Below are 15,353 nucleotides of genomic sequence, written 5' to 3'. Positions count from 1 at the left end.
CACCCTGGCTCTAGGTGAGCTTAGCCCTCTATCTAATCCAGCTATTGCTTGTATTTTCCTTCTTTTCTCCCTGACTGTTTTAGAATACTAAACAGTCTGTGTGCGCAAATGTAACTGTAACCAGAACATGCTTTTTTGTTCTTTTGTATTAATGTGTATTGGATGTGATGAATTCTGGTTTACAATGAAATAACAAATAAACAACAAAAAAGAAGGGAGATAATAGGGCATTAGTCTAAAAAAGGTAGGTGTCCTGTTTAACCTCTTCTTTGACCCGCCACCTAATTTGCAAAGTGTGGGATATTGGAGCCCCCACCTGCTCTGCTATCCATAAGTATACATTCGGAAGGGAAAGACAAGGCATGGGTGGAAAAGGTGTCCAACTGGTTGCTTATTTTAGGATGGGCTGTCCAAAGTCACTTCTCCAGGCACAATTCTTACTGAGTTCCCTAATGGAAGCCATGATGGTCTAGCACAGACGAACATGCTAATAACCCTGAAATGCTATGAGGAATCTTTTAGCATGCTAAGAACATCTTGAGGTGGGTTCTCACATCCATTTGAGGAGCCCACATTTAATGACGGTGGCAGCCGTGTGATGGAATCATAGGCACGTGGTATGGGGTGCAAGGTACGAAAAATAGCAGAGACATAGTGGCAGAATATAGGTGATGCAAACATGACAGGTGGAAAAGCAATCTGGGTGGAAAGAAAGAGAAGAGTTCAATACTTTTTAAGGCATGGAGACAAAGGTTGGGTTAAACCTGATGACACAGCACTTTTCACCAAAAGGAGCTCCTGCCACCTTGCAGGTTGGTGCTGCTTCGGGTACAAAACAAACGTGCAACACTTTGGCAGCAAAGGCTAAATGTGGCAGTCCTTCATCTGTGTGTTACACTACTCCCAGTAAAAATGATTGAGGCTTGTGGACCATTTTTTGTTCACACCACCTACTCAGAAGATGTAATACTGTTTTGCAGATTGAATAATATTAACTTGTTTTTTATTTTGCATTTCACACAACACTTCGACCTTTTGTAAGTGCTGTGTGTAAAAGGTGCTACATTTTAATTGAAACATATTTTACTTATCTTAGAAAGATGGAAGACTCATTTGGACTGGATTAAAAGTGATGACCTTCAGGTCAGAGAATATGTTGGAGGTGAACAATTACTGAACCAACTTGTTGGCTTCTCATCCGTATCTATCTAAATCAAATGCTTAATGGTTATTCTCTTTCTTTTCATCAATTGCACTTTGTTATTTACTAATAATCTGCCTGATTCTAGCTTCTGTAAGCAGTGAAGTATTACTCTCCAGAGTATCACAGTGCTTCTACCCTCTCAGTACATTACTAATCTTCTCTACAGTGATAGTCTTATGTTCCAGAATAAATACAATTGTTAATTAGCCATTCATCTGGCCATTTTGGGAATCAATATAAATTCTTCACAATGTATTCCGTAGTGGGGAGTTCGACCTGGGGATCAGAGATAAGTGGCAACACCTTTGTGTAATTAGGTTGAAAAGTGGGTAAACTTCTTTGCATTCCTGTTGCCTCTGTAATTTAAATCTCCTCTTTCAGTCACATGAGGCTTGTAGCCACGTTCTTGGTGTAAAATGGTAATCTGACTAGGTACTTCTCCGGGCAATTCTCTCTTGGTCGAGGGAGAGAAAATGTGTGTATGTGGGAAAGAGAGAAGGGGTGGGGGCAAAGAGACAGAGGAAAAGTCTGTGCTGCACGTGTGTCCTGGTAAGCATTTTATAAAGCTCCTTCCACTTATCATTAATATGTTTTACTATTGTTTCAAGACTATATTTTCACCCTCCTTTTTAAAAAGATTTCTATTAAATTAGTTTTAAAGTAAATAGGAAAGTTAGTTTGTCCACCTATTGCAGATTCAAAAAATAAAAGTGTTAGGCCAGTAAAATTGTTAATACTTACTGAGGTCGGTGAAGTGCTTGCCTGCTGAGTGACAGTCCCTGTAGGGGACGAAGACCGTTTACCTCCAGACAGACTTGCCTAAAAAAAATAAGATTTTATTTTATAAAGTTTACCTACAGAGACACTTGTCTAAAACTCTAAGACGGTATTGCTACAATGTATCTATTATATAGTAATAATGTACGAAGTTCTCATATAACAATATGCCTTCTCAACATGCAACATAGTTTAAAGTGGCCAAAGTAGAGTGACAAATGAACTGGTATAGCAACATAAGTGTCTTAATGCATACTGTGAATGAGCTTTTTATTGTACAACATACCAGTAGGTCTAATAGGAGGCACGGGGTAAGCAGAATATTGGTACACTAATAGGCATGTGATAACAATATTTACTTCTCAACACTTTCCATGACGTTGGCTAATGAAGCAACATGTGAAGCAACAGAAGGGATTACACTAAATGTGTGAGTTCTAGTGGCCACTGAACTTCAGAGGTAAGCATTGAAGTTCTTAGTGTATATTTTTGTGTTTTCAGTGGTGTTTTCTTAGTGGTTTCCAAACTTTTTGGGACTCTGTGTTTATCAGTGTTTGTTCAGCTGTTTAAACACACAAAACAGACAAAAATTGTGTTTTCTCCAATATCTACAAATCATGTTTGTTTTAATGCAGTGGTTATTATAATGCATATATTTAGTTTAAAAGCGAAGTATTGCAGCATGTGTACTGCCTTCCAATTAGCAGTCCGTACAATGAACTTAAGATGGACTGTTTTACATCTAAAAGTAATTTTACTACAAGCAATTACACTCACAGACTCTTAGAGGTTCTCGCTCACATCTTATAACCTCTGACGCTCACCATTTAGGGTCCTTTTTGCAGGACTAGTCGTTGATTAAGATATTAAGAAAGTGTTATATTCACATGTTTTTAATTAACAAATTCCAGTCCTCAATGGTGGGTAGTCATTCACCAACCCTGTACAAAATATTTGAACATTTTAGGGGTGGTCAACCATGCCAATGGCATAGTATCTTTCAAAACGTTTAAAATTTTGAATTATACCTGATTCATTAGTTGCCCTGTATTCTAAACCACCTGAAACATGATGTTTCAAGATGCATGCCACTGATGTTCTACACTATTTCCTGACTACATTAAAGTGGTGGTGCTGTTGTTGAGGGAAGATTCATAGCTTCCAAAATTCCCAATTTATGTCAGTCTTGTTTTTCTTTTAACCAACATTACATTGTATTCTGGGGCTTGATAAGTTGCTGTAAGTATTGGCTCAAAAACCATGGCAGTAAAGTGCTGTAGTTAAAAGCAAGAATTAGCTGAACTGGTCACGTGACAATGGAACATCTTACAGCTAAGCATTTTGGTTGTTATGTTGCTCTGGTAGTGCAAGGTCCTATGTCATGCTTTAACCACTATCTCATGCACATGGTGACGTAACATTTTTCACAGATAACCGTCCCTGCAATTGCCACTGCACGTTTAAAGCTGGGGGTGTTTTATAGTTTACCTGCCCTCAGTACTGATTTGTGAACAGAGGGGCTTCATGTATCAAAGGGAGCGAGAATAGAAAAGTGATAGTACTTAATGGCCGGGATTCCTCTGAGTCAGCTGTTTTACCAATCAGTGAGAGGATTAAATACTGCTAAAAGATCAAATACTGCTAGATTGTCTGCGGTGTATATAATGATTAAATCAGACATGAAAAATGCTTTTATGCAATGTACTTTTAATCCAAAATAGGAAGAAACCAAAGTAAAAGGGAAAAGGAAACAACATTTTAATGTCATCCCTGAAAAACAAAATGGAAGCAGGCTATAGACTTTCTTGCTGCTGCCTTGCTCAAAGTCACATTGTACTTCCCACTTTTGGAAGAAAAAAAATATTGCAATTTCCTCTCACTATATATATTTTTTTATGGCATTTTAGTTTGGGAGAATGCAGGTGTTTATTAATGTTTATATGCTTACACTGAAGCTGCTATTTTTGTTTTGGTGGGGTTTTGTCAGGTTATTGTAGGTTGAAAACTAAAACAGGTTTAATTATAGGGATGATTCTGCCTTACAATGCTCAGTGAATGGTGTAGGCTTTCTAAAATAAGATAAACCTCTAAATTGTACGTGAGTGAAATAATTCCAATGCAGTGGCTTGTCGTACTTGGCAACACAGTTTACGTGGTTAAAGAATTCTGAACCTTAACAATAGTATTTCAGCAGGGGGGGCTTCCAAAATTCATCTAAGAAATACTTCAGGCAGACAGGCTGGATCTTAAAACCACCAATTTTTAGTTATTTTTTACTGTACCATTTTATTTCAGTTATTTCTCAAGAAACCAACTGCATAGGAAAATCACAACGAGAGGAATAAGGAAGTAAATTATGAATCTGAGAAATAGGCACTTCCTGGAGAACTGCTGTTACAAGGAAATAACATTTCGTTCTCTAGATAGGTACTGTTCCAGATTCATACCTAAGATTTTATTTTATTCTTGTGACATAAAAATTGGAGGCCATTTACAATTCTCCAAGAATGCTCTCGAACTATAAGCAAACATATGCATACACATGACATCAACATTGATAACTGTTAGCTTTCAGTATAAAATGTATAAAAAAAGTTTTCCAACAAAAAAAATATATATATATATCACAAGATAAAGGTCTCACTCAAAAACCACAAACATATCAAACATTGATACAAAACCCCTTAAATGAAACAATGACTATTCGGACACAGACGGATCATAAACATTCTGAGGTTTCAAGGAATAATGATGAACAAGTCAAATCTCCACATAAAAGACCATGGGGTGAATTAAGTTCAAGGGGGGGGGGGGCTCTAAAAAGATAGAATAGCACCCAGAACAATTCTCTTCCTTGACTGATAGGAGTACACTCTCTGATTATGATCCTGATCACCATAATGTAGCCTCTGATTTGGAATGGGCACTTCAGGGTGCTCTGATCATGATGATGGTAACTTAAACATGTAAATAATATCCAAACAGTCAAGAGATCTGATGGAGATGCTGGATGCTGAGCAAACAAAGCTTCAGGATGATACACTGTAGTGGGCATGCCCTACAGATATTACTCGAACAATGCAACAATCAAACTCACAAAACTAATGCAAAACAATCAAACTCATTTGCAGACGGTGGATAACAGGCAGAACTGAATTCTGAATACAGACTTGCACCCTCAGCCTAAAAAAAGAACAACTGATAATGTGGCTCTTAGACACAGAAATCATGAGAAAAATATACCTAGCCTTCAATGCAGCTAATCTAAAGACACAGATGCAAACCACAAAGACACGTGGCTTATTGGCTTCCTGACATCCAAAATTACTGAGCTAGTTCAAAGTATCACAGGTGCGAAAGACACCACCTAGACATTGAAAAAAATGAATCTAAGACTATTGCTATACAGTGCAAGTTAGAAGACATGGAAAATCATTAACAAAAGAAAAATCAATGGATTTGGATAAAGACTTCTGGCCGCAGATTCCTCACCTTTTAAATGTTCCCAAAGAGTCAGACTGGATCAGGAAACTCTTTGGCAGTACCTCTGCATTCCTGAAGGCTGCACCGTGTGGCCCGGCACCAATGCCATTGCTCTACAGAAATGACGTGCAGAGCCTATATAAGTACAACTATAAAACACTAAAGTCAGTGCCTTTCTTTCCCTGCCACCAGACGCAGATCCAGAGCTCCCTTTCTCATCTCTCAGAGGCACTTAGATATTTCACTAAATTTCCTATAGTGTGCAAGGGATGTCACCTCCAAAAATGATAGGTCTTAATTCCCTGAAAGTGATGTCTCAAGCAAATGTCTGTGACAGATTGCCATAATATGCTCCTTTGGTCGAGTCATAACTCCAAGGCCCTGATGTGATCTCATGTTCATGTACCTGAACATCGAGCACCTCAAAGCAAAAGTTTACATCTTCAAGCAAAAGCAGACTCGTTGCCAAGACCCCTATAAGTCGCAGTCCAAATCCAAGGTTCGGTCCCATTCCTACTCCAAGAATCATCGAAGACACTTGTGAGAGGATCTTCATTGTTTGTAAATCACTGATTCCACTGGGCGGGCCATAGGCACCAGTGTTGTTATTCGCAGCCATGGCTGCCTGTGGTCCATTGGTTTTTCTGGCGATGTCCCGTAGTCCCTCATGGACATACCGTTCAATGGGAATCACCTGATTGTGGACAAGGTGGACTCTTCACTCCAGTGGTTCAAGGATAGCAGGACCATGGCACGTCCCCTGGACTTATATTTCCTACCTCACAAGCAGCATCAGCCCACCCTTCCTTTTGCAGTCTCGGTAGAGGTACCCCATACTGCCAAGCAATCCAACCCCAGCATGGCACCCTGCAGTTCCACAGTTGTGGTGCCCAGCGGCCAGGGACATCGGGGGCAAAACCTCTTCGGTGTGTCCTCAGTAGAGCATGAGCACCCGCGGGCAACCAGGATCTGACAATTCTTGCCAGACTGACTGGTCATACCATAAGACAGAAGGAGTTCTGTAAATTGTTCAGAAGAGCAATGCCCACCCCTTTTTTTCCTCCGCCACCACAATTTCCACTGTCTTTTCCAAAGCCTGATATAGGACCATCGTTCCATTTTGCAACAGGAAGTTCAAGTCCATCTGGGCAAAAGAGGCTATCGAGTGGGTGCCTGCACCAGAAGTAGGATATGGTTGTTACTCTCACTACAACCTGGTGCCCAAAAAGGACAGAGGAGTCTGGTCTATTTTAGACCTGCCCCCTCTCAATACCTTCCTCAGGAAGGAAATATTCAAAACGCTCACAGTGACCCAAATCTCATCTGCCCTAGACCCTGGAAACTAGATGGTAGCATTGGCACTGCAGGGCGCCTATGTCCATATATCCATTCTGTCTGCCAACTGGCATTACCTGCAATTCATGATGGGGCAAGAGAAGTTTAAGTTTCCTTTGCTCCCTTTTGGTCTTACCAGTGCTGCTCGGGTGTTCACGAAAGTGATGGAGGTGGTAGCAGCACACCTTCTGCAGTCATGGGTGCAAGTCCTCCTCTTCCTCAACGACTAACTGTTGATGGTGAGCTTGCCCAAGGCCTCCTGACAACTTTAGTGTTCACTACCAACATGCCTAAGTCACCCCTCACTCCTTCACAGACAACCTCCTTCATGGGAGCCATTCCTGACATGGTTCCCAGTCTTATGCCTTTCCTCTAGGAAAGAGAGTCTAGGACATTCAAGCTATGATCTTGGTCTTTCAGCCTTGGTCCTGGATTTCAGTGATGTCGACTCGGAGGCCGCTGAGACTGATAGCCTACTTCATCCTGCTGGTTGAGCATGTCAAGTGGAATACGCTGGCTCTGCAGTAGGATCTGAAGTCTCAGTGGGCCCAACATCCGACCACATTCAGATTTCGTAGAACACTGCAAAAGATATGCCTTGGTGGTTATGGGATCAAGATCAGTTCAGTGGCATCCCCCTCTCTCTTACCCACCCAAAGCTGACAGTGATGACTGATGCTTTGCTTCTGGGTTGGGGTGACCGTCTGGGAGAGGTGGAGATCAGAGGTCTCTGGTCTCGGGCACAGTCCAGGTGCCACATCAACCTTCTGGAACTGAGAGCCATCCAGTTGGCATTGAAAGCATTCCTTTCATGCATCAAGGGGAGACTAGTGCAGATGCTCACTGACAATACCATCGCTGTGTGGTACTGCAACAAACAGGGTGGGTCACAGACCCTGTGCCAGGAGGTCTTGCGCCTCTGGAACTGGCTGGACCATCACAAATCTGCCACTAGCGTCTAGTGGATCAGGAGTGGCAGTTACACCTGGAAGTGACGCAGGGTCTCTTCCGCAAATGGTGAGGACTTTGGCTCAATCTGTTTGCCACAGCCAAGAACATGCAATGTAAGCACTTCTGAGTATTTGAGTTTTTAAGGCGTAGCTCGTTCAGAGACATGTTCCACCTACTGGTGGAACTCAGGATTCCTGTATGCCTTTCCCCAAAACCTCTCCTGGCCCAAGTTCTCAGGAATATTAGGACTGACTGGGCCTAAGTCATCCAAGTGGCCCTGGATTGGGTACGGAGAGTCCTGTAACTAGAAGTCCTGGGCATCAGCATCTGTCCTCTAATGGGGATGTCCCTTCAGAAAGACCTGCTCTTGCAGCAGCAGGACAGGGTTCGGCAACCAGGCCTTCAAAATCTTCACCTCCATGCATGTAGATTGAGCAGTAAAAGCTGAACACCCCTGACCTTCTTCTGGAGGTTTATGATTTCATCTTGGCAGCCAGGTGTCCCTCCACTATAACTGCACACATCTGTTGTTGGGACAAATTTGTGGCTTGGTGTGGTACTCGTCAGACTGACCCCTGTCAGACCAAGTTACTTGATGTTTTGTTTCTTTTTTCCTCAGCGGGCACATTTGAAAGGGTTACATTTGTTTCCTCTCTCATCCTATAACTGGGTCCTCACCTTTCTAACGTGCATTCAATTATAACCATTTCATAGGTGCCCCTTACAGCTCCTTATCATCAAAACAATGCTCCTCATCACCATAATATCAAGGTGGTGTGTGAGTGACCTTCAACCCACCATTCTTTTCAGAGAAACTGGTTCTCTGGACTCGGGGATCCTTTTTCCGCTGAAAGGTGTGACTTTTCACGTCAGTCAAACCATCACCCTGCCTGCGTTCAATGCTCCACATCGCCCATCTAAGGCATAGTACAGGCTCCATCGTTTATACCCCTTGAAAAACAGAGCATCCACATAGATCCTACCAAAGACCACCATGTCCACTATCAGCCCTTAGTGAGGTTTATTAGAGTGAAAAAAGGCAAGGTAGAGCAGAAGAGGATCATCTCCCAATGGATCATGAGATCTGCATTAAGATCTCCTATGTTCTGACATAAAATTAGCCTCCAGAAGGACTGTGTGCTCTTTCCACCAGGGAGAAAGCAGATGCCACAGTGTTAGTACAAAGAACCCCTGTCCTAGACATTTGCCAGGCGGCTACTTGGGCAACCCTCCAGGGGATTCTGAGTTTCTGTTTTGAGTCCATTCACAACCATCTCCACTTTGCTTTGATATCTGTTCAAAAAGTGAGACATCAGCAGCTAGAATTGTCTGTCAGAAGAACGCGTTACTTACCTCTGGTAATAGTCTTTCGAGTAGAAACTAGCCACAGATTCCTTTCTATCCCTCCCATCCTCCCAGACTGTGATTGGGCACTATCCATTAATAAGATCCAAGTCTGGGAATCTGCACACTGGTTATGCCAATTTGTTTTGAGGCTCTGCGTCTGGAGGTGCGGACACTCTCGAAAGCAACTGATGCTAGGATGGGAGTGGCACTTCTATATGCTCTGTACGTCATTCCCAGAGTGGAACGGTGTCAGTGGGCGGCAGCATGGTGCCACATGCCAGCACACACAGGTACCGCTTAACAGTTTCCAGTTCTATTCTGAAGCCTGGGAAATAATCAAAAGATGAGATATATGCAGCTAGACAGACTGTTTACCGGAAGGAGTGTTACTGAAGGCAATTAACTTATCCTTCTTTGAGTACAGGAAGGTTTTGAAGAAAATTATCAATATTTTGTTGTTGTTAGACTATTTCAAAAGGAATTCCCCAGCTTTTCAGATTGAGACTTTGATAACCAAATCCAGAGGGCACATAGGTTTCCTTTTGCTCAATCAAGAGATTCCCAAGAGACCAAACCTAGAGTTATACTGATCCAAATGGGTAATTTCCTATAGTGGCAAGCAATATATGATTTAACTTGACCCACTAAAACTCTAAAATTTGAAGGAACTATGTTTCATGTCAGTGCCAATGTTTGCCATGCCACTGTCACACCTGGATGGCAATTATGCCAAATGGTCCCATCTCTGCAGGCCACAGTTCTATTACCAAGCTTAAAAGAATGCACAAAAAGCGTACCTATTCCCATGCATCAAAACCAAAGGGAAAGAACTAATGAGCAACTAGCAAATAACAGGGGCTAGTGACAGTTTGTAAATATTTAATTATTTTTTCATATTTCAACTTAAAGATGACTTGTTTGGCATTTAAGTAAAACAGATATGTGTTCAAGTTATCTTCCTATTTATATTCTTTCTCCTTTCTAAGGTTATTGCATTAATTTGTTAGGTGAGAGGTGTTCAACCTAATGTCTCTATCGTGACAGCTGGGTAGTGGATGATTTCCCCTACGGAAAAGGTGGAGAGACTCATGCTTAAGAATGGGCCTTAAGCAGGGTGTCCTGGAGTGTGGGTCAGGTTTGGTGGATGGGAGGGGCAGTGGTGGTAAGAATGGCTAGGGAAGGGTGGTTGCAAAAGAAAATAGATAAGCCAGGAAGACTTGAAACTATTTGTTCTTTCAAGTGAAGTGATTAATTCATACACATTTGGTAAACAGAAGTCTAAAACAGGGGTTCATAAACACACGAGTTGACATGGAACATTAACAGACAACATACAACACTAAAGGACAGGAAAGTGTGACAGCAATATTGTATGTCTTCAAGAGACTCCTATCTAATAAAGATAAACAAAAGTTAATCCAACTTGGGTACCAGGCAATTGTTACTACCTCATAAAACATCTTTACTTGAGGGGTAACAATACTTCCTAATAAAATACATAATCTTGTACTTCATGAAAATGGATGAACGGGCAGAGAGGCAATAATGCAGATCAGTCAAGCTAACTAACAACAGACTATCTGCACTATATATAGACCCAACTCTGATGATCCACTGGTGTTCTCCAGGTTAATGCCTAATGGATAGACTTGGGAGGCCTGGACACATTGTGTGTTCCCCCAAAATCTTGTATATGATAATTCTAGTTGAACAAGCATAACATGAATGGAAATGTCTGGGTTGCTATTTTACAATTTGGAGGGTTTTGAGGATAGCTGGATAACAAGTAACGGGAATGCACCTAGTGACATATTTCATTAATTTCTTCAGGAATTTATTAGTACTATTAGATTGCCATACATGTTGCCTTGGATGCCTTGAAAGTTGGAATCCGGAGTGGTTGAAAAGCATAACATAGCTAAACAGCCGGCAAATTAGGTGATAAATTAGATGAGTTAACAAGACTTGAATCTGAATATTAGGTTATGACCTATCATCGGAGTTTCCATGCATAGGGTGATGAATCTGACTTTATTCAAAAGTTCTGCCTCCTTCCAAGTGACCCATATATTGCTTTTGGCGTTTTTAATATTTTAAGAATTATATTGCGTACTTCATCTGTGGATTCAGAATGGGTCACTGAATAAATGGTGGCACACTTCTCAGAGTCAACCATGGATGTAAGGTAAGCGCTGATCTTTCCACAAAGTGGTGTCCAGAAAACCAGCTCATGGAGAATATAGTAAGTAAACAGCAATGCTTGGAGATTAGGGCTGAGCTCACTAAATAAAAAACTCTGATCATAAAAAGGCCTTCAATGATTTTTTTTTTTAATAATGTTACAAGTGCTACAATAGGCAATGTTCCTTGTCTCTTTCTAATGTAGGATTAGTAATAATATGAAGTAATGATGTAATATGTACAATAACGAGTGTTGGTTAAATTCATCTATAACCATCTAATTGCGCAGCTGTGTGGAATGGATACACAGACAGTTCCACTTTTACTAGTCATCATTGTATGGCATTTTTACATATCTTACAAGTGTAGTATAACTATGTGATCCACATGACACAACGTACTGTCTTATAAGGTATCATGATCAAGGTTCATAGTCATTGTTATTTATAGGAATACCTCCCTCTGGTCCTGATACAAGCAACTGATCTATTGGAAACATGCTGTTCAATGTGGAAAAGAACTATGTGGTCCTTTATCACTATTATTGTAATTTGTTAAGTGCTACCAATAAATACTAAATCTGATTGTCAGTCTACTGATCACCCAATTTGATGATATAAAGGAACTTGTAACTGTACACAACCCCATTCCCAGAAATATCTTCTCCTTGCTTTGAGAGACAGTATACTTACATAACAGAATATAAGGAAGTCAAGCCAACACAATATTTCACATTTAGGTAGCGTAGTTGCGAGAGAGAAAGAGATTGGTCCTCAACATGTGCGGGTTGGTTTGAGGTAGTTGGCTGCCTATCTGTGTGTGAATGGTCCTATTTACAATAAAGAAGCAAATCCAGTCCCATCTTATAGACGGAGACTGATTCCATATATGCTTGTGAGTCATCCATTTTTTATGCTGTGTGACAGTGAAAGTTTAAAGGTAAACTTGCATGGATTAAAAATGGTAAGAGATACATTTAGGTCTTAATGGTTCCTAGGACTTAAAAAGAGACCAAGATCACATATCATCATATGGGCCTCATATACATGACAGTTGCACAGTATGGTCTTCATGTATGTTTGCTTTTTGGCGGTCTAAGCCGTTTTCAATTACCCTGACCTCTTCTTTTTGATATAACAAATACTGCACTCTTCTGGTAGAGGAGTTCGTTGGAGAAGTGGTTTTGAAGAAGTGAACTGCTACAGTTGAAGCATTTTCGCAACAACTTAGGTGGAGATGTTTGCTTCCATTTCTCCAGGCCTTATCAATGCACAGATTGAGGCTCCCGGTATTATGGTATTTATGTTTTTAGCATTCCCATCTGTATTTATCCATATTTATTTTTGGCCATCTTATTAGTATTTATTCATATTTATTTTGTGGTTTGGGAGTAAGTTGAGTCACAAATTGTAATTTCCACATTTAACGGATAAACATGCACTCCTACTCTGATGCCTTTAGCCAATTCAGCACCCAAATATAGCAAACGAATACGCCCACATGTAAATTTTAGCAATTTACTACAAATATATTTTAAAACACGATTGAGGAATAGCAAAGCACACACGAGAAGTCCAATATTGATGAAAAAACAACTGTAAGCCCGTAGTGAATGTCTGTTGTGGTTTATTCTTCACGCTTCTTGCGTCACAAATGATGTCCAATACAAACAGGCAGTAGGCATATTTCATCATAGCGATGTTTTCAAGGCTGCAAGAATAATACGAAAACAGCTACACATCAACTGCTGTAGATTACATCGGCATACAAAGAGTGACTCTACTGATCACCCTCCTCATGCCCTGTGAGTGACGCTACAATTAAGTGCCATGGGTAATTCTAATTCACCGAATATAGTGCTCAGGATGTCAAGTTAAAAAACTTGAAATAAAGAAAGTGGTCAAACATGATCACGCCACAAGTGTCCAGTTTGTTATATAAAAAAAAACAATCACGTACGTAGAAGTACCCAAAAAGGTGTGATGAGCATGTGATAGTGACAGGTACCCAGAAGCTGACAAGTGAAAACATGCGCACAACAAAGTTGAAGGCCCGAGAAACCCTGAACAGGTAAATGAATAGGTGCGGGACCGTCTACAATACATACAGATGCCCGTACCTGAAGTATGTAACAGAGACAAATCCACCAGGTTAATGAATCCAGGAACATGAAATTTCTTGTGCTAAAAAACAATGAACACAAGGTCAATGTTCTCATGAGCACTAAGGAGACGCCAGAGCCAATTAACAATAACAGAGTGGTCTCACACCCAACAAGATCGATTGTTAACCCATGTGGGAAATTAACAGGGTTTCTGCCCCACTGACCACGGGCATGGTCTAGGATGCAAAACCTAAGCAGACAAGCCAGTCCCAAAACAGGAGCCGAAACGAATGAGTAAATTAAGGAGGGATAACAACAACTATAGAAATGGTAGGGTGTGCACATATGCACGTAAATTTGAAAACATTAAGATAAGTGCAACAGGGGCCAGACAGACACGACTACCGATAATATATAATCCAGTGCTCCAGCTAATGAGTCTGATGCATCTAACATCCCTAGTATGACCAGTGTTGACTCTGGCAAATCGCTGGCCAAACAAGCCACCACCTCTGTCAATAAATAGCCTTTTTATTAGATTTGGAGAGGTACCGAGAGGGGAAAAAAAACAGTCTTGTATGAGCAAGAGACCTAAACAAACAAAACAGAAGCGGGCAGATCAAATATGGGAGGAAAACTAAAAGAAAGAGAAGGGATGACCACAAGTGTGTATTCTCACAACCGGAAGAATTAGGATGTGAGACTGATATACAGTACTCTGATGCAGCCTGTGGTGATGTTACTGACGTCAATTTGTCTGATTTTGAGTTGAGTGAACACCAAATAAATATCCTAAGCAAAGGTTTGGGTTTGTCCTCACGTCCTTACCTAATTTTACAGACTTGCATTTCAATCTGTTCACATTTATTCGTAAACGGAAGCTGTATAAATTATTTCAGGAAAAAGGCATATCTGTTGTTCCAACCCTGATGGTAGCTAAAGACTAACATGTCCACTAAGGACATACGTGAAATACAAACTTTACTATATCCGGAACACACACCTACATCTGGTCCTACACCATTAGACATTTGGGATGACTTGAACATTAGCCCCAAATTGGATATTGACAGTGGCTTTAAAACCAAATCTAAATTCACTCCATGCTTTCCATCTGGTAATGTCCTGAATATTTATTTACAAAAAAGTGGCCAAAGACCTGCATAAATTGGAGGACTGTTTACCTGTGGACGAAAACACATTCAACATAATATCACTAGGGAGAAGAGACTTGCACTTCGGTCACTTTCTAGGGTATCAGACATTATTTTTAAAGAGGCTGACAAAGGCAGTAATGTGATTATCATAAACAAAGCAGACTACTATAGAGAGATTGATCAACAGTTATCTGATGACAGCATATCAGAAGATTACACACAATCCCTTTAAAGATATTAATAACTCTATACAACAGAGGTTACAGTTCTGGAGGGACCGGTGTCTCATACCAGATATAGAATATCGCTACATTTGCAATCCAGCAACCAGTTCACCTTGCATATATATCCTTCCTAAAATACATACAGGGAGGCTTCCTCCCGGGGAGGCCGATAATATCCGGGGATAGAGTTCCCATCGGAAAAACGTTCAGAGTACTTAGACCTTTATTTACAAACCTTTGTATACAACTTACCATCTTACATTAGGTACACTAAGGATTTGTTGTGCAAATATCTGCTTTTGAATGGACTAAGGATGATTTACTAGTCACTTTAGATGTATGCTCTCTGTAAATAAGCATTTCCAGAGCCGAGGGAATTGGCGCTGTACAACATTTTTGGACCCCAGAGGTGCCACTTTATTTGAGCATTCTGAGATACTATTAGATCTAATTCAGGTTGTCTTGTACAACAATGTCTTTACTCATAACGATGATAGGCATCGTCAGATTCAAGGGGTCGCTATGTGGGCAACAATTTCCCCATCATTTGCCAACCTATGCATGTTTTTTTTTTTTAAGAGACATCTGGG

General features: G+C 40.7%; 1 protein-coding gene across 1 annotated transcript in view; it reads right to left on the bottom strand.

Moving 5' to 3' along the window:
- PHC3 (polyhomeotic homolog 3) overlaps positions 1-15,353 on the bottom strand; it is a 374,591-nt gene that overhangs the window by 279,614 nt on the left and 79,624 nt on the right. Inside the window, exon 4 of the mRNA XM_069213181.1 lies at positions 1,946-2,023. Coding sequence (XP_069069282.1) covers positions 1,946-2,023 — 78 coding nt within the window. The remainder of the gene's footprint in view (positions 1-1,945; positions 2,024-15,353) is intronic.

The sequence above is a fragment of the Pleurodeles waltl genome, chromosome 11 (genome assembly GCF_031143425.1).
Source record: "Pleurodeles waltl isolate 20211129_DDA chromosome 11, aPleWal1.hap1.20221129, whole genome shotgun sequence".
In the NCBI taxonomy this organism is placed as follows: domain Eukaryota; kingdom Metazoa; phylum Chordata; class Amphibia; order Caudata; family Salamandridae; genus Pleurodeles; species Pleurodeles waltl.
The sequence above is the reverse complement of the archived record's forward strand: the minus strand, read 5'-3'. Positions and strand labels throughout refer to the sequence as shown.